We start from the raw sequence: 24,791 nt of genomic DNA on the forward strand, positions 1-24,791 counted from the left end.
GAAAGCTCTTGGATTAAAGGTGCATGCTAGAGCTGAGCCACACTACAGCTTGAAACAGGTTTTTCTAGTAAAAACACGTATTCTCGGGGTTCATAGTGTCATCAAATATCTTGCAACATTAAATTACGAGTCAGCTTACATCATATTTATTATGTCCTTGGAAACAATTTTACAGTCTGTAGAAATTTAAGTTCCCTATGTGGGACCTATAAACAAGAATTCCTGGAAGGAAGACATGTCTGCAAAGACTGGCCGGCTGGGTGGGACTGTGTGGGTGTGAGAGCTTGCAATGCTGCAAGTCAAGAGTCTAATTACAGTTTACCTGGTGCTAGCTTTAGCTACCTAAATAGCCATTCCTTGCTCACCTCTGTGTCAGAATTGTCACCCTGTGACTAATAGATTAAAAACATCTTGGAATGTAATAACTTAGCAGGTCATGAGCGTCCAACAAACCAACAGCTAAGAATGTCATCAGACAGCATCTGAGACCTATAGGAGAGACTCCCCATCTTGCTGTGACCACCTCTTGGATGTATTCACTGGTATGCTTTAAAATAGCCATGATCTATGACTGTCTTTGTTTTGTTGCTATAAAACCCCATGAAACTACTTCCCCATGGGAACATGGGACCAGCGCAACCTAGCTCCATGATTCCTGGTCCTTAGTCACTCAAACTTGGTTCTAGGATAAGCCATCTCTTCTTCCCTTGGAAGCGAGAGCTGTTTTTGTGTTAGTGGAGCAGATCTTTCTAAAGATCATCATGACCCTATACAATCTTCCTGCAGCACTGTTTCCCTTAGCTGTTGGCTCTCACCTCCTAGCATTCTCTTGATTACTATGTCCACTCTGACAGGGTTTCCTGAATGCTTGAGACATGCTATGTACTCCAATGAGAATGCACATACTTGAATGTGATCCAAGGAAGGCAGAGAGCTTCTATGTGTGTCTTACATGGCAAGCACTGGGTCTTCAGTAGACACTTCTTTAATTATTCATCATATCTAGGAGTAGTGTACATGCAAGTATCAGGGCCCAAGACAAGTGGGAAAGGAAAGCATTCTACCAGGCTCTACTTGTAATAGCCTTCCAGGAACATTAATAAAGGTTCAAGGGCAACAATAATAATAGTAAGTTTCATTTGTTCAGGATGGCCTGTGTGGAACCCTAGCTAAGTGTGTCACAGCTTATTTTAACCTCACCACCCCAGGAGATACACCCAATACAAGGAAACAAGTTGAGGGTCAGAGAAATTCCAGCAACTTGTCCAAGATCACATCTCTAACTGGTCTCTGAGATGGGATTATCGGTTTCTTTCTTTATGATATGTAGAGAAGAAGGCGGTCTATATCACTTGGCCTTTTGCAATACATTTGGAGTATTCCTTGGTTGCTGGCTATATAATCAGTCCTTAGATATTCCATGGGGTCTTGAAAGGGAGATCTGCAGGATCCAAATTTCAGAATAATTGTCCATTGATTCAGCAGTCCTTACTATTTAACTGTTTTAGATTATTTTTATAAAATGCTTCATCTGTCAAAGATTGCCAAGGTTGTTGTCTTAGAGTTTCTGTTGTTATGAAGAGACACCATGACCAAGGCAACTCTTATAAAGGAAAAAATTCAATTGGAATGGCTTACAGTTTCGGAGGCTTAGTCCATTATCATCAGGCAGGAAGCATGGTGGTGAACATACAGACATGGTGTTGGAGGAGCAGCTGGGAGTTCTACGTTTTGATCTACAGGCAGCAGAAGACTGTGTGCCACACTAGGCCTAGGTTCAGCTTATGAGACGTCAAAGCCCACCTCCACAGTAACATACTTCCTCCAACAAAACCACACCCACTCCAGCAAGGGCACACCCCCTAACAGTGAGCCAACCATTCAAGCACATGAGTCTATGGTGGCCATTCCTAGTCAAACTACTACAGTTGTTAATATAGTAGAGTCTCAAAACATTAGTGCTAGGACGAAAGTCTGTGAATGCTCAAGTCTGTTATACAAAATGCTTTAAAGGATCTCTAAATTACCTATCATGCCATATAAGTGCTATACAAGCTATTGTTATACTCCACTGATGATAGAACAATGACAAGAAAAAGTCACTTTGCCAGATGCAGACACATTTTTCCTAATACTTGGTTTAAATAGTATTTTTAATTTATTCATTGAAAATTTCATACATATATACAATGTGTCTTGATCATATACACCCCCACCCCTTTCTAAGGAATTCTCCCAAGGCTCCTGATGCCTCCCCCATCTTTCAATCACCAGCAGAGTCTAATGAGTGCTTCCCACAGGCTCATGGGTTTGTGGCCATCTGACAAGTCATGATCTGGACACATCCCCAGAGAAATCTTCCTCTCTCCAACAGCTGCCCACAGCCAATAGGTCCTCAGCTAGAGCTTGGGTCTTGGTAACCCCTTCCCCATCCACGTTAGATTCCCTAATAGTTTTGGACTAGATGGCTAAATGTAGAGATGAAATCCTTACAGCTAGAGAGGGTTGGCTTAGTTGGGACAGAATTGTTCTTCCTCCACCTCCGTGAGCCAATTCATGCTTACCTTTTAAGTTTTAGTATCTAATATGAATATCAGAACTTTGTATTTGTTATCGAGATAAATGTCTTTATGTTTTCAAGAACTGAAGAAAGCAAAGGCAAGTGGAAGGCCAAATCAAAGGAGACACAGGGAGGTTACTACAAGGAATGGGGCAATCGAGCTGTCAGCTTCCAATGTCAGAGCAAAGCCAAGTGGCAAGCGTGAGTTTTGATTGGCAGCCCAGGCTCTGGAGTCAGGCTGCCTGCAATAAATCCCTACAGCTTCTCAGTCTTTCTTGGGCAGGTTACTAACTCCTCTGCTTCTGCTTCAAGTAAAAAGTGATGATAATAATAGTACCTGCCTAAGGAGGTTATTTTGAGAATTAAACACATTAATATTCATAGAGTGCTTAGAGGATTGCTTGGCACATAAGCCATGCATAATAACTACCAGCTATTATCCGCACAGCATACTGCTTTTGGTTGAAAGCACTGCAGAACATCCAGGCTCCCAAGTACGATATCATTTGTTCTACTTCAGCGGTCAAATAGGGCTGAGCATCTACTCTTGGCGGGCACACCAGGATTTCCTAGAGTAGAAACAGAGAGTCTTTGTGGTCATGACTCGCTTCATAGTGCTTGGTGGTTGACACAGACATTAATCAGATATAACCAATTTTATAGGTCAGTATAAATTGAAGCTATGTTTGGTGATATAAAGAAGGTGTATATAAAGCTATGAGAGGGTATGCGAAGGTGTGGAACCTACAGTGATCTGGAGGGTCTGCTAATGACTATAATCTATGGGTATATCACCCCAAATTGTCCATGGCTTTAATAAAACACTGATCATGTACTATCCTAGAGTCCAAGTCGGGAACTGGAGAGGATTTTTTAAATTTTAAATTAAAAAAAAAAAAAAAATAATAATAATAATAATAATAATTATTATTATTATTATTATTATTATTATTATTATTACTACTACTACTACTACTACTACTACTACTACTATTATTATTATTATTATTATTATTATTATTATTATTATTATTATTATTATTTATCTAGGGGGCAGAGCCTAAGGCCACATGGGAGATTGCTCCTCACAGACTGGATGACCCACCTCTGTTGTACATTATGCATGTAGCTCTTAGAAGGATGCCCCTATTTCATTTCACATGGACTTCTCCAGAGAATGGTAGGATCTTTATGATGGTATATGGCTTCTCACACAGCAGGAGATCTAAGAATGAGAACAAGAATGAAGCCATACAATAGTTTTTATTTTGTAATCATATTTATGTACAGAAAACTTAGATGTGTACATTTAATCCAGTTTAGTGGCGAGTTCTTTAGCCTTGGCCCTTTCCAGCTTGGCAATGCGAGCCACAGATTTAGGACCCAGGACATTGCCTCCCCAGTGACAGTGGATATCATTGCATCTCTCATTCTAGTTGGTCCTAATTGCTTCTGCCAGCTAAGCCAGAGCACCGTTGTTGTTCAAATTAACCTGTGTGAAGGCGACAGTGGTACAAGTTTTTTCTGTAGACCAGCCGCCCTAGCCTGGCCTTTCCTTGACGGTGCAGTAGGGGACCCCCATCTTTCCACACAGGACAGGTAGGAAAACCACAAGCTCAAAGGGGTTTACATTGTGGGCAATCACCACCAGCTGAGACTTCTTCTTCTCCACCAAGGTAGTGACTATATTGACCCTTGCTGAAAGGACAGGTGGTTTCTTAGTTGCAATGTCCTCTTTCCCAGCAGTTTTCTTCCCAGCACAGGCCAGTAGCCTTTGCTTCTTCTGCTCTGTCTCTGGCCTGTACTTGTGGGCAAGCTTAAGTAACTGGGTAGCTGTTGGCCTGTCCAGGACCTGGGTGAACTGGTTAATGGCAGGAGGGACTTTGAGCTGCTTAAAGAGAATGGCCCTTTGCTGCTGTAGCCTGATGTAGCAGGGCCATTTAAGGAAGCCAGTGAGATAGATCTCTTTTGGACTGGATATCCTGCCCAATGCTGAAGTTCTTGGGTCTTTTCTCAAACAAAGGATTGGCTACCTTTTGGCCTCCTGTTTTCTTAGGATTGTGGGGCCACCTTCTTCCCTTTCACCTTCTTTTCTTGGGCATCTTGCTGGGCTGGAGGAGAGACACCGTACAATCTTTTATGCCAAAGCCTCATCTTGGGACATGGACACAAACCATGTCCAGCATATTCCTTCCATTTGTTGACAGCGAGTTGCTAAGTCCAGTCCTGGTGACAGGGAAGGGAATGTCCTATGAAGGGAATGTGGAGAATGTAGACATATTTTACACTACTACTGGAGAAATTGATGGATCTTTCTGAGATTGCTAGGGTGAGTATTAAATAGATTCTAGATAAGAGGTTGAAAAGAGCCAGATAGCAAATACTTTTAGTTCATCATGGTTATCTGGTCTCTGTTACTGCAACTAAGCTGTACCATTACAGAATAGGAGCAACCACAAGCAATGCTCTAATAAAACTTTATTCATCAAAACAGATGGTGAACTGTATTGGGCCTATGATCTGCAAACTGACTGACCTTATAGATAAGAAAGAATAGGAGAAGGATTATTCCAAGCAAAAAGAACAGCTTGTTTAATAGGATATAATCATTATTCATTTCAGATTCATGGGATAAAATTGGGCTTTTGCTCCAACTATTGTTTACCTTCTTGAAATATTATTTGTAATGGAAAAAGCAGAGAATAAGAAATACTTATATAGATACATTCCCAAAACATAGATACTATTTCACAAAAGTCAAACTTCAATTTACACATCTGGTATTTCTTCTGTTTGTGTAGTAAAAGCCCAGAGAGACGCATGGCTAAGTGCTGCCACTAGGATGCTTTCTGCACAGGTAGAAGTGAGACAGGCTGCAGAAGTTATTATTAAGCTGACATTTGTCAAAAGGTTGTAGTTGTGGTAAACTATACATTGTCGAAAACCTACAACTTCCACCAGTTTTAGTGCATGGATCAGTAGTGTTTTTACCCACATTGTTGTACAGCCAGGCTCTACAACCTTTCTTTTTGCAAAACTGAAGCTCCAAGTCAAAGGCTGCTTCCTGCAGTGTTTATTTCTGTGTTTGTAATTGGCAGATTGCATCCAACATAATGCCTTCAGGGTTCAACCTCTGTTGTACTAGTTATTAAACATTTTGTTTGTCTGATTACCCACCTCCCTTTATCTACCTCTTGGGTTATTGTGATGACACTGTGAACTTGAGTAGTGCCGAGTTAATAATAGGTAAATGACTAATCGTATACGAATGTCTCATACCATGCCTTGCCTTTTGTCAGATCTTCCAGTCTTATTTTTCTACTGGAAAATCAATGTCTTCCCGGTGGACACCAAATATGGGGCTTCAGTATTTAAGATGGATATGGGTTGGTGTTTAAAACTATTCTTAGATTCTTATTAATTTCTCCACTTGGTTTTGGTCTATAAGAGTAATAGTCCTTGGGGTTTTCCCCTCTATGATGCTAAGGCCTGAATCCAGAGCCTCACCCATGCTTGCAGGTACCTTCTTCTTGAGCTTTGTTCCCAGCCCTAAGAGTGGCAGTCATGAACTGTGGCTAAGCTTCTTTTGTATCCCACCCTGGAGTCTAAGAAGGGTTATTACTGCTTCAAACTGTAGACAACAGCAAAGGGATGCTGTAAGTTTAGATCCTCAAAGAAAATGCAATCCCCTGCTTATTTTTTAGAACTCTTGCTCTTGGATGCTTTTTGACTAAATATAAGAAGTCATATCAACTTGAGTCTTCTATGCTTTTGTGTGTTACCAAAAGAAATGTGTTGTCAGAGCTCTTTAATGATTAGGGGAAAGTTTTTCAACTCAGAGTTTGAGAAACAACATTGCATAAGATTGCTGGTTTATGCTGCTTAGACCCTTGAGGGTGGGATATGCATCTCAGAACTCCAAGATTAAGTTGGTGGTGGTGAGCACCCACCCTGGTCTTTGGCACAGTCAGGAATTCTTGGTCCTGCATAAAAGGTTGCTCAAGGAGGGTACTGATTAACGTTACCTGGTCATCTGCCTGGCCCTGGACAGGACTGCCTGTTAGTGTGAACTATGTTTTTCTACCAGTTCTTACACTAGTGTACTCTGTCTTTATGGAATGATGGTAACAGTAAGTGGACGTGAAGAAAAGTAGTTAATTCAAAAATGCCTTCATGGGAAAAGTTAGGAATTATACTGCTCCTCCCTCGGTTTTATAACATTAACGTTTATGATCCAGTGGTGCAAGTGCCTAGAGTTCTCCATCTTGAGTGTAAATTGGCTTTTTGGAACCAAAAGAAAAGCTTAATGGAATCTCTAGAAATGGCCTGTATCAGCAACCTGCGTATGTGATTCCTGACTTACCCTCCTGGTGGAGACTTTCACAACTGTTGATATTTGTTAAGGAAATCAAAGCATGACATGAGCAAAACGTGTGTTTGTATTTTTTTTTTCTCCTGCTAAGATGACTTTCCAGAGTCATGGCAAACAGTTCCTGTGAAGAGAGCCATGTGGCAGGAGAGCCTTTAAGCTTCGAGTCATCACGGCACTGTTTGCTTGTTAGCTAAGTGAATCCCAGCCTTCCAGGAGTTCTTGGGTGTGCATCTGGCTTTGACTAATTTTCTTTCTCCTTTGACATAGTTGGTTTTAATGCTAATTTTAATTTCTTAGCTTCAGGATCTGTAAGCATATCACCCACAGATGTGATTTCGAGCAAGAACCAAAAGTGTAAATTCAGAAGCGAGAGATTCAAGGCGACTCAAAAGACACTCTGAAAAGTGTCACAGTCATACTGAAATGGCTTTAAATTGCTCCCTGCAAACCTGCCTCAGTAGCAGAATGTCGCGCAGCAGCAGATCTGCAGCCGCGTTAGTCATTTTCTTTCCTCGCTCTCCTCGCTGTGTTTGTGCTGGGAGCACAGAGTAATATAATTTAGTAGATTATGACTTGAAGGCTGGGCACCAGCCCGTGTTGAACAGTGTTTGGACTATGATTACTTTCTGGCTTTGTCACAGTTGACATTAATTATTGATGGAAGTTTCAGAAATAGCGCATGTGCCAGGAGCCTTTCCCCGGAACACAGGCTGCAGGCAGGAGAAATGCTGACGAGTGTGGGGGAAGAGGCACCTGTGGCTTGTTTATGTCTGCACACAGGGAACCTGGGCCTGGTGGGCTGTGTGGTAGCTGTGTAAAGGTCATGGTGTAACAGAAGGATGAACCGCCAGGCTTATTTCTATCGTGTTCCTCCCCAGGAATTGCACCGAAGAAGCCAACTTCAGCCGGAGCCAGCCAAGACGAAGGCTCTCCAGACTGTCATCGAAATGAAGGTAGGAACTAAACATGTTTGTCAAAGCTGGCTGTGCCTGGGAGCTTGTTGTGACTGGACAAACATGTGCATGAATCCAATGTTCCCCCCAGACACCAGGCAGGGGGCTCCGCTTCTGGTCATTTTGCTTTTCTTAGTGAATTTCATTTATGGGCCCTTTAATTAAAGAGCTTTTTCAGGCAAAAGAATACAGGGCTCAAGTAGCCCTTGTTGGAAAGGAGCTGTGCTCCTTCCCACAGTGTGACTGATGCCTTTAGGAGCTCTTTTGTTTGATCATTACAAATGTTTACTTCTCTATCAAGTGATCCTGCTACCCCCCACCCCAATTGTAAGGAAAAGACACCTTTGAGAAGCTAGGATTTGACATGTGGTGCAGTGGAGTCATTAAATCAGGGAACTCTACTGTCCCCAGTACTCACTTTTCAAAGAATGGCACTTTCTGTTAACTCCGGTAGTTTCTTCTTAGCCAGTCTAGAAGTAAGAATAATTTTAAATATTTGCAAAGTGTAGAAGTACTATTGAGAAGCAGAGAAAGAAGCTTTCAGGAATAAAAAAAAAAATCCTCCTGGTGGAATTTAGGGCACATGAGGGACAATCAAGTCTGTGGTGATGGACACCATCCTGGTGTTGTATAATCAAGAAACAAATGTAAATGTCACATGTTTGATTGAGTTGCTGAAGTCTAGACATTTCAGCTCTTGTATTTCCAATTTTCTTTTTTTCCCCCACATGAGAACAAATGATAAAAATATTTATTTTAAAAATAAATACTTTTGTGAGGCACCAGAGTACGTGAGAAAGTCCCCTGGAGGGGGAGACCTGGTGGCACTCAGAGGAAGGACAGCAAGTAGCCAAGAAGAGACTTGATACCCTATGAGAATATACAGGGGGACGTAATCCCCCTCAGGAACAGTCATAGGGGAGGGGAATAATGGGAAAATGGGGGGGGGGAGGAATGGGAGGATACAAGGGATGGGATAAACATTGAGATGTAACAAGAATAAATTAATAAAAAAAAAAAGAAAAAAAAAAAGAACACTGAAAAAAAATAAATACTTTTATTGGCCTATTAAGGAGAGGTTATTTTCAGCATGAATATATCACAGTCTGTGCATTCCATCCTTGAGTTGGTACTAGGAGATCCCCAGACCCACTGGTCTATGGGAACCCTGAGGCTTGCTTGGATCATGGACTTTGCTGTCTCACAGAATGTTTTTGTTTTTGTTTCTTTTACATTTGAAACCTTTTTTTATTTAAGTAATTTATTCAGATTACATCTCATTTGTTATCCCCTCAATTGTATCTTCCTGTTCCCTCTCCCTCCCTCTTTCATCCTGTTCCCCTCCCCTAGGTCTGTGACAGAAGGGGACACAGCCTATCAGGTCTCTTCCTGGTAGCCTGCTTACTCTTCCACAAAGCAGGATTTTAAAGTCTGTTAAAACTTCCCAAGCCCTAGAGGAAAAACTTAGATGAACTGTTGAATTCTTGGCATATACAATTGTGACTTGAGATTTTTTTTTCCGTACACTAGTTAGTGACAGCGTTTTTACTCGAGGACTTTGTTTTGTGGTGACAGTACGGAACACTGACTTACAGCTCCATGTCACCAGGTCAGCGACCTGAATCTGGGCGCTCAGGAGACACCTGAAGAGGCTGGGTTGAAAAGTATCATTTGAATGAAATCCTAATAAGATTGAGCAGTAATGATTAATACTAGCTTGTGGGTTGCTGAGTCATGTAACTTTGATTTATTTTGAAATGAAACTTTTTCAGTACTTAGAAGGCAGGGCTTTATCACCAGGATTTCAGCTTCTCTTCCCATTGCAACCAAACCTGAAGTTAGATTGAAGGGGGGAAATCAAACATCAAAAACATCAACATGTGCATATGCGCGCGCGTACACACACACACACACACACACACACACACACACACACACACACACACGAGAGAGAGAGAGAGAGAGAGAGAGAGAGAGAGAGAAAAGAAGGGAGGCAGACGGACAGACAGACAGACAGACAGAGAGATATAGACACAGAGATGGGGAGAGAGAGAGAAATGAGTTGCTTTTTATAAGTGTGGTTCAGCCCCCTTCTACCTACTTTATATTGATTACCTCAGTATTCAAATCATCATTTCCAATTTTCTACTTCTTTAAATAAAAAGAGAATTCTCGTAATCTCTTGAGAGGCATCTTGCCTAGCATGGTAGGTGTTCATTCCTTTTTAACTGTCACCAAAGACAACTACATTTTTGATGGGTGTTTAAAAGTAGAATTCTGTTTTATTCTATTTACTGTTCTAGCCTCATATCTTACTATAGGACAAAAATAAGTAAAGAACATTCACTTAGTCTGGCTAAGTGGGAGGACATAGATTATAAGAGGGGAATTAATATAAGTCTAAAATTTTTCTTTAATACATGTTGGTGATGCTGATTGTAGGAATAGAATCGCATTTTTAGGACAAATAAAGACCAATGTATGTCCCAGGAAACAGAACCCAAGTTGTGTTGTCCTTTTGGATACCCACTAGCTCTCTGCACAGGGAAGTCTGGTCCCGTTAGCATCTAGACACCACACATCTACAGTGATTTATAGCAGCCCTTGGTGCAGGGTCATCCCCTCCAGCATGCGTGTTCTTGTGACAAGGACCCTGGCTGCATCTAATTTCCTGCGTTAGGAATTAGAGGGAGCATTAGGAACCCAGACAGGACAAGCCTGGGAGAGGACTGCTGAGCAGAACTTAAAACTCAGAGCTTGGAATTTGCGATGGTTTTTTTTGCCTTAGCTTTGGCTGAGCATCATCATCGTTATCTAGAGCTTTCCCAAATCTAAAGTTAAAAAGGGATCGGGACTGTTTTTTAAAAGCAGTCTCATGTCTCATGTATCTCACACTGGCCTCAAATTTACTATGTAATCAAGGGTGACCATGAACCCCTGATCCTCTTGTCTCTCCATGCCTAATGCCAGGATTGCACGTACCACCATGATCTATTCAGAAATACAAAAACGGGCCTCTTAAAGAGTCCTCTAGTTTCAGGAAAATGGACAGCTAACAAGATATCCCATATTTGCCCCTTGTCCCTTAGGGAATCTGAGGTTGAACTTCCCAACCTCAGTTTTGTTTCCATAAACATTTATATCGGCTCAGGAAAGGGGCTTGCTGTGAAGGTCTGTAAACTCCTGCTTTTCTCCAGCTTTGTTTGAGCTCCAGCCCCGTGCTCTCTGGGATCTCTCTGTGCCCACAGAGTTGCTGGCTTGTGCAGAAGTCTCTGCAGGGTGAGTCCTGGAGAAAGTACCTATATTCCAGTAGGAGACAGTCCTCTACAGACACACCTCCAGCCACCCAGTTGACCCTGGGCTGAAGTCTCCTGAGGGAAAAGGAGAGGGAGGAAGGAAGTGAAGTCACTGATGGTTTATCTTCTTGCAGGAATCTCCACATTTTAAATTTGGCCCTGATTTGGTCTGGCAGGTACGTCTCACCTTTGCATGTAGAGAACTGAGTGCTGCACTCCGCTGAGAACTTCCTTTCTTCTGGAGTTCCTGAGGCTTCTTTTTTTGACTCTACAGCCAAAGATTCTTTACTCAACTCCCTTTTGCTCAGCTGGAGAACTGCCTAAACGGACAGCTCAAAGGCCGGGCTTTCAGTTTTCTCTATTTAACACTAATGCCTTTGAAAGACTATACTCTTAGCCCATTTTTATTTTCAATTTGATGTGACATGAGCATGCTGTCCTAAGCTTTCACTTTCTTGAGTTCTTTGATAAGCTTTTTCCATTTTTAAAAGTAAGAAGAAAATGAATTATGTGGATGGCAGTACTTGTCAGCTATTTTTAAAACTTTTTTTTGTTAGAACTTTTAAGCCAATGAAACTCTTAATTTAGAGTTGCTGAAGTCAAAAGGAAAATTTTCGGCCCGTTTAACCAAACCAAGCCAAACCAAACAAAACCAAACAAAACCAACAACAACAAAAATCAAATCAAATCAGAGTATGGCTCCAGGCGCAGCTTGGTCCAGCTCTGCAGCCAGGTAGCCAGCCGAGGCAGGTGTTCCATGGGCCACCTTGAGTATCGAGTATTCCTCAAGGCTGTGTCAAACAAGAATCAGTACAAGAGTGAGCTTCCTTAAGATGCTCCAGTGCCTGTCCCTAGCTCATAGATGGCTATATCTGCATCCAGCTGTGACTCCGGGCGCGAGCTGGCTTCTCTTACTATAAAACTGAACATTGGACCTTGTCCCTGTGCCTTGTCAGGTGACTGTTCTTCTTTTGTGATGGTGTCCTGCAGGTGGCTTCAACATTGGATCAAATTTAGTTCATTTAGTGGAACGTTTGAATCCACATGTGGTTCAATCACAGCCCAGTAACTGTCATGAACTGAGTCCTGGGATCGAGTTAGAAGTACTGAGAAGTGGCTGCCAGGCTTTGTTTTGTCTTGGTTGGTTCGTTGGTTTTGTTTGTTTGTACTCCAGACCCTATTTAGGTTGATTTCATTCATCTTTGGGATAGCTTAAGGTCTTAATTAAAGTAATTTCTTCTCCCAGGATGCTATCTATATTCATAGGAAGATTTGTACCATATATAACTTCTGGTTAGGCCTCTCAGCTTGAATAAGACCCTCTGGGGTTGTGACACCATGACATGTGTGACACCCTGCTTTGATCCCCCGTATTGTATGCAAGTAAATGAGCAGCAAACAAACAACCATGTTCCTGCTCTTTTTATGGATAATAAACATGAACAATAAAGCAGTAACATCAGAATGCAGAGTGCCTCCTGTGCCAACAGTGAGCTCTACTCCCACATAAAGAAGCTAAGCAGTCACAGTAAGCCTGGGAATAGACACGATGATCCCATTACAGATGATAAAGCTGTGGTTTAGAGAAAATAAGGAGTCTGCTCCAAAGCCTATAGCTAGCAGGTTGGCAGCTAGGGTTTGGATAAGCACTTTCCCAAGCCACACCAGTGTTCACTGAGTGCCTGTCCTGTGCCCTCTGCTCTACGGTTTGCTTATGGGTCAAGTGGCTTTTCTTTCAACACTTACTTGGGAAACTGTGCAGAGACTTGTGTCTTAGAGCAGTGGAGTCAGCTCAGACAGCTGGCAAAGCCCAAGGTGGAAGGCAGAGCTGGTTCATCTCACACACGTGTTATCTGCCCTTTAGATATGTCGTCTGCAGTCAGCTGTGTCCTGTTTCCCACTCTGAGTTCTGAATCCTATTTATTGTGAAGTCTTTTAACAGTAAGGCATGACTTGTTCAGACTTGCAAAGCTCTGTTTTTATTTTCAATAAAATAAGCCTTTAAAATATTGTTTCTAATTATTTTTTAGAATTTCATGCAGTTTGATCATATGTACTCTCCACTTCTCCCACTTCTCCCCTAATTCCTCCCAGATCCGCCCCTCCCCCCCCCGCTCACTACCCACGTCAACTTTATGTCTTTTTTTCTTTTTCATTAACCCACCCAATCCATTTGGTGTTGCCCATATATTTCTTGATGTGTGGCCATCCACTGATGTGTTATTGACCTAGCAGGGGCCACAGCCTAAAAGAAAAAGAGTTCTCTCTCCCTCAGACACCATCACCTTGCTATAGTTCCTCACTTAGGGGGAGACATGTGAATCAGTGCTAGGATGCTGAATAGTTTCATATTTTGGGGGTCTTGTGCAGGCAGCCACAGCTTCCGAAAGCTGGCGAGTGCAGTGGCCCTGCCCACTTGAAGACCATTTTGCTCTGGTCTCCCCTGACCTCTAGCTCTTAAACTCAATCTGCCCTGATGGGATGGCCCTGAGCCCTTTGTTTATGTGCGTGATGATATTGATGTCTCAATTTTGGTCAAACACTGTCAACACTTACTCTGGAAACTTTTACCGGTGGGTGTTGAGTTTTGTGTTAACCACCATCTACTGCACAGAGGAGCTTCTCTGATATAGCCTGTGATCTGTGGGAAGAGAGGCACAGGCACAGCAAAGTTTGTTACTCTGTCCATTTAGCAGACTAATTAGTAGTAGGGCCATCCCTAGCACTGTGAGCTCCCAATGTGGGTTCTTGGTTAGATTTTCGTGCCAGGTATGTGTTTCCGCCTCTGTAGTGGGTCTTAAATCCAACCAGAAAAGTCTTTAAAAATGTGTTCCATTCATTTATGATACCATAATTATCCTGTAGCTTAGGTTTCCCCATAGGAAATTTCTTCATCTTCTCATCTTACAGCTCGAAATCTTTTCTGTCCCATTTAGCTATTTTTCTTAAATAAAATGGAAATTGTGGGTTGTAAGTGGCATCCAAAAAAAGCAAAAACAAAATGTCCAGTTAAATGTAGTTATGAATGATATTTAATTGTATTTAGAATGAGTAAGGTTTTAAAGAAGTACAGCGTTTTTCCTTTCTTGCTGAAACTCTTTCTATGATATATTCGACTCTAATTGTTTGACTGTTGCCAGTTAATAATTACTGCCATTAACTTCATTAGTTGTGAAAATATCACTTCTGAGTTTGAACCACACATACCAGTGCTTATTGAGCAGTTGCCTGTGCACAGTACCATATGGTGGATCTTTCCAAAAAAAAAAAAAAAAAAAAAAAAAAAAAAAACTGAACGATAAGCCATTCAGGTGCTAATAGAAGGAGTGGACACCAGGTTACAAAATTAGCTAAGAAAGGTAGAAATAGGCTGTGGGAACCCAGAGGATGTCAAATGGGGGAGGGCAGGGAATGCTTCCTGGAGAAAGTGGCATTTAGAGCAAGGCCTTGGAAAAGTGGCCCAATCGTTAAAAGGGGGTTGGGCTGGGTTTATGGGTTTGTAAGCATGAGGGGCCCTCAGACCGAAGACAAGGAGGTAAGGACGTATAAGGAATGTCTGGGAAGAGCCAGACATACAGTTTGGTGAGAGGAGACTTCTTAAGCCTAGAAGCAAAGGAAGAGAAGAAACCAAGAAAAAGCAGAGGGAAGGAAAATAAAAGCAAAATTAGTAAACGGAAAGGTCAACATTTTCTAGTTAGGAACGCCAAAGCCAAATTCCAACCGTCGGAAGAGATTCCCAAAGATGACAAATCCCACTTAGAAGCCTCAGCAACAGGAGAGAGAGATCAAATAACTAAAGCTGGAGAGATGGGGACATCGTCCAAACCTTCAAAGCAAACAGGAGAATAGTTAGTGAATGATTCATGATAACAAAATTGGAAATTTAGGTCAATGACCAAATTCTATTGAAAATACAACCTATGAAAACTGTGGAAGTAGAAATAGAATATACAAGTGTCCTAGAGTCTAAAGAAAATGATGATGTCATTTAAAAACTCAGCACCAAGCCAAACAAAAACCCCTTAGAACCCAAACACAAATTCTGTAGGCCCAGATGTCATCTTCAGAGAATTGTACCAAATGTTTGTGGAAGGAGCTAGATGGATCATAGGAAAAGTATTTTTAAATGGAACAGAAGGGAGAACTGCCTCCTCTGGATGTTAAGGCCATGTTTCTGCCCAGTCCGAGTGAGCACTGGAAGTAATCGTCTGAATAAACACCACTATGAATTATCTGAGTGAAATGAAGACAATGATAGATGACACAGAAGACCACATGGAGGAACAAATGAAGGTGACATAAGTAGACACAGAGAAAGCCTTGGGCAAGTGCAACTGCAATATCTGTGAAGACCTCTTGAGATTAGAAGTGGAACATTGTCTTCACCTACAATGGGCCAGCTACAAGAAAGCTGTAGCAAGCACATCGCACATCAACTGTTGATCGCTTTTACTGTGGAATGGGAACAGATGGGGGTTATCTGTTGTTAGGTAGCGCAACACCACAAGTCTAAGGATTAGAAAGAAAGAAATAAAAGCATTTTTATTTAGAGGCAGAATGATTCTAAGTACAAGTGTGTGTGTGTGTGTGTGCGTGTGTGTGTGTGTGTGCGTGTATGTGTGTGTGTTTGGATTAAAAATAAAAAATTTAGCCAAATATCTGGCTCATATTTAAAAACCAACCTTCTATTGACAACTATGAAAGGAAATTCATAGAAGAATGTCAGTTATGTTGACATTTAACAAACCCAGATCATCTAGCAGTAACTCTTAACAATGATTTATAGGACCTAGCCTATTCATTCCACACACGGCCATACAGCAAGAAGTAGCAAACTTAGTGCTCTATGAAACAACACCATTAACACCCACAAAACACTTTGAAAGAATCCAGATTCAAAAGACCATGAAAAACACGATGTTCTGTGTGTCAGTCAAAACTAATTAATGGTGTGAAATACTCAGATGGTGGCTACTTTAGAGTAGAAGAGGAATAGTCAGGAGTCAGAGAAGAATGCCCTGGTGCTGGTGCTCATGCCCTCAGGTGTGAGCTGGTTGGCATATACCCAGTGCTCACTTGGTTATAATTCGCCATAAGCAGGACAAATCACATGCATTGGGTAGCTTGAAATATATGTTACATTTATGTAAAATACTCACTTAAAAGGGGAAAAAGCTCAACAGTGACAAAGAGATGACCCAATTAAAGATTGGACAAAGGAGTTAGACAGATGTTTTCCAAAAAAGGAGTTCATGTGGATGACATGAACATCAAAGGGCCCTAGGTATCATTACTTATTAGGGAAATATATATAACATTATATTTAGATGAACTCCTTTCCCCCATAAGATGGCTAAAATAAAAAGACAAATAAGGAATATTGAGGAAGATGTGGAAAAATTGGAAGGGTCAGATGCTCCTGTGGGGATGTAGAATGGTACGGTCCATTTTGGAGAACTGTTGGGAAACACTTTAAAACCCTAAACATGGCCCAGAAATCCTGCATCCAGGCACACAACCAACAGAACTGGAAACAAACGTCACTATCGTTTTGTTGTACCTACAAAAATAAAACCACCGAAGTGTCCACCATGAAGAAATTACATTTGGAAGTATCCACACAGTCAACTGCTACTCAGCAAGAAGAGATAATGAATTACTGACACATCAGCAACCTGGGGAACTGTGAAGACAGTGCTGTAAATTAGGGAAGCTAGTCACAAAAGGCCACCCGTTACCTGATGCTAATGATCTGAAGTGCCCGATATGGGCAGATGAGTGGCAGAAAGATGAATGACTGGTGGTGGCTGTGGGGACAGGAGGGAGAGGAGCCTCTGCTAACGGGTGCAGTGCTTTGGGGACCTGGAAATGTTGCAGAATTAGGTAGTGATGGTGAATTAAATGGGTGAATTTTATGTTGTGTGTATTATATCTCATATCTCAGCTGTTATTTGTAGCTTGTCTTTTGCTACTTTGTGTGTGTGTGTGTGTTCTTCTTTTTCCCACCCTTAATCCCCCTAGTTTGACCCCTTTTCACTAGATAGGAGAAAAGGATAGAGGGGGCGGGGGGAGGGAGAATATCTGTGAATCTGATTCTTTTATTTTGCTTCTTCTTTGAGCACGACTACTAACAAAATGTACCCAGCGCCACCTATCAGAGCCGTAGCATTTATATACTCTCTGAAAATTTCCCACAATTCCAAATGTCACACAACACAGAAACTATCTGCACCTGGCAAAAACACACCTCGGCTAGAGCATGAGGCAAATCATAGCCAGCTGCTACAAAGCAGCCCCACATCCCCACATCTGGAACTAAGGCAAAACCATATTCTTATAATATTTGTTGTTTTAAAAAAGAAACCAAAATTCCAGAATTCTCACTACAGGCAGGTTTTGAACTAGACTCAAATAGTCTTCCTGCCTCAGGACCCTGGATTGCCAAGATACTACAGCTATAACATATAATTAAGTTCTACTTGTCAGTATAGAACAATTTTGGGGAAAATTTGGGGAGAACCAGATAGTTGAGACATAAAATGGGTACTAACATTATTTCCCCCCTTCCTTTCCTCCTCTAAATTGTCATGCTTCCAATTACGTTGCATTTATTATGTAGGGACAGTGTATAGGTATCATTTAGGAAAACAGCAATAAAGTAAGTAGTTAAAAAAACACCCATTATCTGTGAGTATGATAACGCACACTATCTAAAGCAAAACAGACCGACAACAAACACTCCCCAGCACATACTTATCATCGGCAACAACAAACCATTGTTAAAGACCTTAAATCATGATTCTTGTTTTCCTTGACTGGACTGTGAAGATTGCAATGCAAAGATCTTGGTATCTAACAGTTACTCAAGGTATCTTATTCTCCTCACCCCTTCCCTTTTAATCTGGAAACTGAGTTCTGCCTAGATATATAAAAAAAGATGTTATATCTGAGGAAAAGGCCACCAGAGAAACAGAATCAAATAAGCTTTCTTTAGGCAGAGCATCTTGGCCCTGAGCACAGACATGATTTGCATGTGGAAAAGACTTTCAGATGTCTTTGAGAGAATAAACCAGTGGAGAAAAAAACAGTAGGTGCATCGTATCATAAGAGCACAATGGTTTGTAGCATAATAAATGACCAAGGGTCTTCTATCCTGTGTTTCCAAGCATCTGGCAAGACTCCATCCATCCATCGGCCTCTCACTGCTCTCATTCGGCAAATGAGAAGATTGGAGCAAGTGTCCTGCTTTAAAAATTATACCAAGTTTCGGGGCTTTATCCTGGTAATTTGGATTCTCAAAAGAATGTCTCTGTTGAGCCTGAGTTGAGGTGACATTCTTGTAGCATTGAAACCTTAGCTTTTTGTCTTGTGTCTTGGTCAACACAGTCCAGCCCAGCAGCCACTGCCTGCTCCCTTGCTGTTGCACAGTGCCCAGCCTATTTATTGTTTATTTAGGGTGTGCAATTTCCTTCCTGGCATACAACCCTACCAGTAGGATTGAGAAGTCAACCACAGACCTCATGTGAACTTCCCCTTTCACGTTGTGGTAATGACAGTGTACCGGCCATCGTAGGCCTCATCCCTAAGGCACGATCCCCTTTCGATATCCATCGGGCCATGCTGCTGATGGTGTGGGCTGAATTCCTTTGCTGCCTGTTCTTTTTCCATGAAAGAGGTTGGTTGAACACAGGAGGATTTGTGGTTTGTTTTTAGAGATCCCAAGGAGGCCTCTACTCCATCCAGGGCTGTGACTAGGGCTAAAAGGAAGAGGACGAATAAGTTCAGGTTGGCCACATGGCCAGAGACCATCTGCAGCTTCTGAAACCTTCTCACACCTTGATCTCTCTCTGACATCTTCAGAGTTTCCTCTTGAATATACTCTGATTTTCAGACAAAAAGTACTCTGTGGAAGGAAGAGCCTGAATAGGCCAAGTATCTAAGTGGAATTCCTTCTCTGAAGCCAGTCTTGTTTGAGGTTGGTCAGGAGACAGTAGGGTCCTAGAAACCTTAGTTAAACATTTTGTCAATCTCTCCTGTCTAGTTGTTCAGTGTGTTCTAAGACCTGTCAGGGGCAGGTTTTCTTTGCCTGTTGTTAACGTCATGCATATACCCACATTTTTCCTATTCTCAGAAAAGGAGAGAATGTCTGCATTTCAGCTGTATTTATGTCATTTCCTTAAAAGATTCTGATTACAAGTCCAACCTTAGGCCTGTCGCTGAATCTTGAGATACATGGTTCTTACCTCTGGGCAGAGCCAAACAATTGAAAATTCACTGTAGCCCAGAAAGTTGGATAAATACAATACCCCAAAGGAAAAGAACTTGGTCAGACAAAAGACAGAACAAAGGTACCCACAATGGGACAAACAAAATCCCAAGTACTCACCGAGCAGAAGTGCTTCCTGTATGGTTACTAGTCTGGAGGCTGTCTGTGTTGCCCTCCATTTAATTCTCATAGCCATGTTAGGAACAGGTTCACCAAGTGTAATAGAAGTAGAAGCCGCCATCTTGCCTTGTGCTGCTATTCAACTAGAGAGTTAACAGAGACAACATTGGTGCGGTGTGACAATGGTGGTGCCTCTTTTATTTTATAGTTAAAAGTGTTTTGCATGCATATGTACCATGTTTATGGCTATGGAAATTACAGATGGTTGTGAGCCTGAGTGTGGGTGCTGGGAATCAAACCCAGTCACTCTGCAAAAACAAGTACGCTTAATAGATAAGCGGTCTCCCCAAACCCCACTAGCTCTTTTTGTTAGAACTACATCTGTTAAGAACAATAATAAGCTGTGCATGGTGGTGCAGACCTTCAATCCTAGCACTCAGGGAGGCAGAGTCAGGCAGATCTCTGGGAGTTCGAGGCCAGCCTGCTCTACAAAGCAAGTCCAGGGCAGCTAAGGCCACAGAGAGAAACCTTTCTCGAAAAAAGCAAAAAGAAGAGGGGGACTATCACAATTCATACACACATGCCATCCTAGTACTGCAAGAGACATGCACTTTCCTCATGGTCCCATAACAGTACCATGTACATCAGAGTCAGGGTGGCAGGAAGGACGTGGCCCAGAGTGAGTGATTCCTAGGAATGAGTCAGTCAGTGTAGACAGATGAGACTGTGATAAGAAGCCAAGTTGTGTTAAATTGACTCGATTCTAACCTGATTCTGCATTTCTACAGTTTTTTTTTCCATGAAGAAGTAGATACCTGTATAAACAGATGACACAGAAATGTCATCCAAAACCTGGCATATTCTTTGACATCTACTTCTAGGTCACTATCTTTTTGTAGTTTGATAAGGACCAAGAGGTTGAGCTTTTGGTTTCTTGTATACATTTTTTTTTCTGCACATATGTCGTGGGGATAAGCCAAATTCTTTCTAGAGTACTTGGCTGGGCTTCCATGGCCATGGTTACCCCACACTGTAGGTCCTTCTGGAGGTGTGACGTGACTCAGCTAGGTTCAGACTCAGGACTGCGCAGTTGTGTTTGCATCTACAAGTAGATGGCTTTTAAAGGTTGAGCCGTCTTAAGCCTCTGTGGTATCCAGTAATAAGAGTTTAGAGTTCTAAGTAAAATGTAATATAATTATGTGGGGCTGTTTCCTGAGCATTAGATCATATCTTCTTTAAGCCAGTTTGGCCATTTGTTTGTTGATTGATGTCTGTAGACTGATCTATGGCCATGGTGGGTTCCTTGCTCTGAAAATCATTTATAAATTCTCTCTTGTCCTGATATTAAAATGAAACTTGTCATTCCTGTTGTATTCAGAGGAAAGTACATTGTGATGCTCAGAGATCACATAATTGTTACTCTTTGTGTCTAGCTGATATTTCTTTTTAAAAGTGTTCCACCCACTTGCCATTTCAGCCTTCAGTTCCTAGAGAGGAATTGAAGTGTTCCTTGCTACTTAGGGGGAACATAATGTTTGACAAACACAGAAAGAGTGACAAGGACATTCTGACTGGTGCAGCTGCTCGAGGCAGTTTATGCATAGGATTACTGTGTTCCAAGTTGAACAGCTTTTCAAAGCAGCTTTATATTTGCATGTGACCATCCAGAGACCGTGCTATGGTCTCTGCATTGGTTGGTCTTGTCTGCTGTACCTGGTAGACCCTTGAAGTCATTCAGAACACTGGCATCACCTTAGGACCTTGGGGAAATGCAGGTTAAGATTTCATAGTTTTAGCCGGGCGTGGTGGTGCATGCCTTTAATCCCAGCACTCGGGAGGCAGAGGCAGGCGGATCGCTGTGAGTTCGAGGCCAGCCTGGTCTACAAAGCGAGTCCAGGACAGCCAAGACTACATAGAGAAACCCTGTCTCGAAAAACCAAAAAAAAAAAAAAAAAAAAAAGATTTCATAGTTTTGAGTAGGAGCCTGAGGTTTTGCATGTCTGAAAAGATTGCAGGTGACCCCCATGCTCCTGGTTGCAGGCTCCTTTGTGAATAACAAAGACACAGACTGTACCCCTTCTCTAAGAGAGAAGGGTGCCCATAAATCTTGTTTGCATTTACCTGGTATCTCACATTCCTGGAGAAGTGGTTGGTGCACAGCACATGCCCAGTGTACATTTATTGAATGAATGGATGGGTGTATGAGAGCTCTCTGTGTCTAAGTTTAATAGCAATCTGAAACCATACCTATTTTAGAAAACTCTAGATTCTTTTTAAAACAAACTTACTGAGTATCCATGCTCAGCTTGCATCTCCATTGCTCTTGTGATACTTAGTGGCCACTGGTAATGATCATGGTTTGGTTAAAAATTAGCATGGTGAGCCAACAGTAAATGGCTGCTGGGAGTGTCGTCTTGTGGGTTAATATTTATGTGTACAGCAGATACTTATTTTTACTGATGGATGTAAAGTGGTCTTTAGTTCAAACCATTAAATGGAAGCTACAACCTACCTTTGTGTAAAATTTTACAACAAGTATTTTATGCATGTAGGAGAAGAAATAACTTGTGAGAGACCAGACTCTTCCCCTAATAGGGAATGAAAAAAAATATATTTTAGTTTTTTTTTCTTCTCATCACTTTAAAATATTAGTACAGTTTATAGCCAAAATATCACCTAAAAACAAAACAACTCCATGCCTGTTGAGAGACATGAGATGGTGCTTCCAGGAAGAACGTCTAGTTTATTATTTTATCACTCTAGTCACTGCAGGTACATGGTCACTCCCTCCCTCCCTCTGTACATCTTCCCTTTCGCCTTCTCTCTACCCTTTTCACTTTTCCTTGTTACCCACTACGTCCTTTCTCCTGTATCTGTCTATACAGCCTAAGCCTGCCTTGAACTTGTAATCCTCCTACCTCTGCCTCCTGAGTGCTATCTATGATTATAGGGGCTATAGACCTGTACCACTCGGCTCAGTTGGTGATCATTTATGAGTGAAGTTAGTAGATATGGTAATCTGAATATTTTTAATATTAATATCTTTAATATTTTAAATTGAGATATTTTATCTCAGGTACAAGGAATATTTTTCCTTGACAAACCCAAATCATTGTTTTTTAAAATTAAGACATATAATTGTGTGTGTGTGTGTGGGGGTGTGTGTACCCACACACACATATTGAGGTCAGAGGTCAATATCTGGTGTTTTTATTGATTTCTTTCTACCTTATTTTTAAAAATTAAACATGTTTTATTTTTTTACATATACATTTGTATTATTACACATATATACAGTAATATATAGCAAGAAGAACTATTACACAACCAGGAATTATATAAATACTATATTCTTAGTGTTTTGGCTATTTGTATTTGACAGGATTGAGGAAAACATCTTTCCTATCCTGGTGCATCTAAAATTCTGAATGCAAACCAATCTCCATCATGTCTTGTCATTATCAACTTAAAACATCTACCTAGACTTAAAAACATCTTAACCCCTAAACGACTAAGCTTCATTGTAAAACTAAGTTACCTGGTTTTCAACCTCATCAGAGACTTGAGAAGGAATAAACTTGATTACCTGAGTATGCCGGGAGTGCAGATTAGTAGCTTTCCAAAAAGAGAAGATGACAGAGACAGTTTTCTACCTGAATAGTCACCCAAAACTCTCTATAACATTGTAGCATCTTCTTCAGCCTTCTGGTCCAATATCTCTGATAGACATGTTTGTGAGGCAGGAACTATTGAGGACTTGCTTACCCTGTCTTGGCTGAGTTTGACTCTGCCTGCATCCATACTTGCCCATTTTTAGGCAGAATTCTGTCTGTGGCAGAAATGAGGACATTTTGCCCACGGGTTTATTTGCTACATTTGAAGCCATCTCCATAAGGAGATTCTTTGATGCTCATCATCCTCTTTGAGGTAGGCTTGTGTTGCCAGAAATTAACCTGTCTCATTGTCAGTGACTCTTTAAAATAATAAAAATATTTTAAAATGCCATATTCTGTATGTCTCTGAGTTTTTGAAGACCTTATCTAACTGTTTTACCTTATTGTTCTATAGAATCATATCTATCTGTTGTACCTAAGATGTATATTCTTGTGATAAAAGTAGACTAGTAATTGACAGGACCATGATTTGATCAGCTAACAATTAACTTGTATGACTTATTTATCCTAAACAGCCTGTAATAGCACTTTCAAAGTACTGTAAGTAAACCTTGTATTGCAATTGAGCTATATGGGTACAAAACCTCATATTAGAGTAGATATAATGTATGCGAAGAATAGTCTTATATTTGAATTCTATACCACTGTATCTAAAATTAAACTTACTTTGCATCTATTTACAAAATTCTGTACCAGTGAATTAAAAATAACCTTGTGAGCGACAATTGAGGCGTTAAGGAGTAGATTCACTAATCTACTTTTTGTTCTATCTTCCCTATATATTTCTACATTCCCTCTTCTTTCTTTTCAACCCCTATCTCCAAACCTAAGAATGGAAGATAAAGGAAAAGAGAGAGATCCCTAAGTCTAACCTTGTTTTCTCCCTAATTAAGGCCAATAATAATGTGTAACCAACTCCCATTGATAATATCCCTCAATAGCCCAAGAAAGCAGCCAAAACCCGCCCAACCCCCCTAAAAGGAAATGGGGCATCACTGTATTAAGGCTTCTTCTGGCTGACTTGGGATGAATAATATTTTGTAGGGACCCAAATAAAACTGGGGAAATTGTTAAACAAGCTAGGGATAGTATTTGTGGTCCAGGTTCTAATATTGAAAAATTCCAGGCTTAATTAGAGTCCTGTGGGACAGTCTGAAATGCTGGACCAATTGGGATTAGAAGCTTTCCTCAAAGGTATTCTAGGAGTTGTCTTGTTCTGATGAGGCACAGCAATTGAAGCATTTGGTGCTGGAACATGAAGGATATAGGATGTCAGTGTCCAGCATGCTGAGAGGAATGAATCCTGTCAGGTCTGATCCAATGGCAGTGTCTGGTTCTTTTGTTCTGAAAGCATATACAGTCCTAAAATTATAAGTGTATAAGGTGTGTGTGACGCAGAGAACAATTAAGGCTGGTTTTCTGCTCTTTGTATGAGTGGAAAAAAAATAAGCACCTGTAAATCTTCATTCATGCCATCTGAAGAATGGCATCTTATAATAATTCATAGGGGTTCTGTAGCCAACAAAATGCATGGTCTATGCCTAGACATT

General features: G+C 41.2%; 1 protein-coding gene across 4 annotated transcripts in view; it reads left to right on the plus strand.

The window, feature by feature from the left end:
• The window catches only part of Erc2 (ELKS/RAB6-interacting/CAST family member 2), a 925,224-nt gene that overhangs the window by 256,886 nt on the left and 643,547 nt on the right, over positions 1–24,791 (plus strand). For all 4 annotated transcript variants that reach the window (XM_051140768.1, XM_051140793.1, XM_051140783.1 and 1 more), the window contains exon 5: positions 7,811–7,885. In XM_051140768.1, the coding sequence (XP_050996725.1) occupies positions 7,811–7,885 (75 nt within the window). The remainder of the gene's footprint in view (positions 1–7,810; positions 7,886–24,791) is intronic.

The sequence above is a fragment of the Acomys russatus genome, chromosome 3 (genome assembly GCF_903995435.1).
Source record: "Acomys russatus chromosome 3, mAcoRus1.1, whole genome shotgun sequence".
Classification (NCBI taxonomy): Eukaryota; Metazoa; Chordata; class Mammalia; order Rodentia; family Muridae; genus Acomys; species Acomys russatus.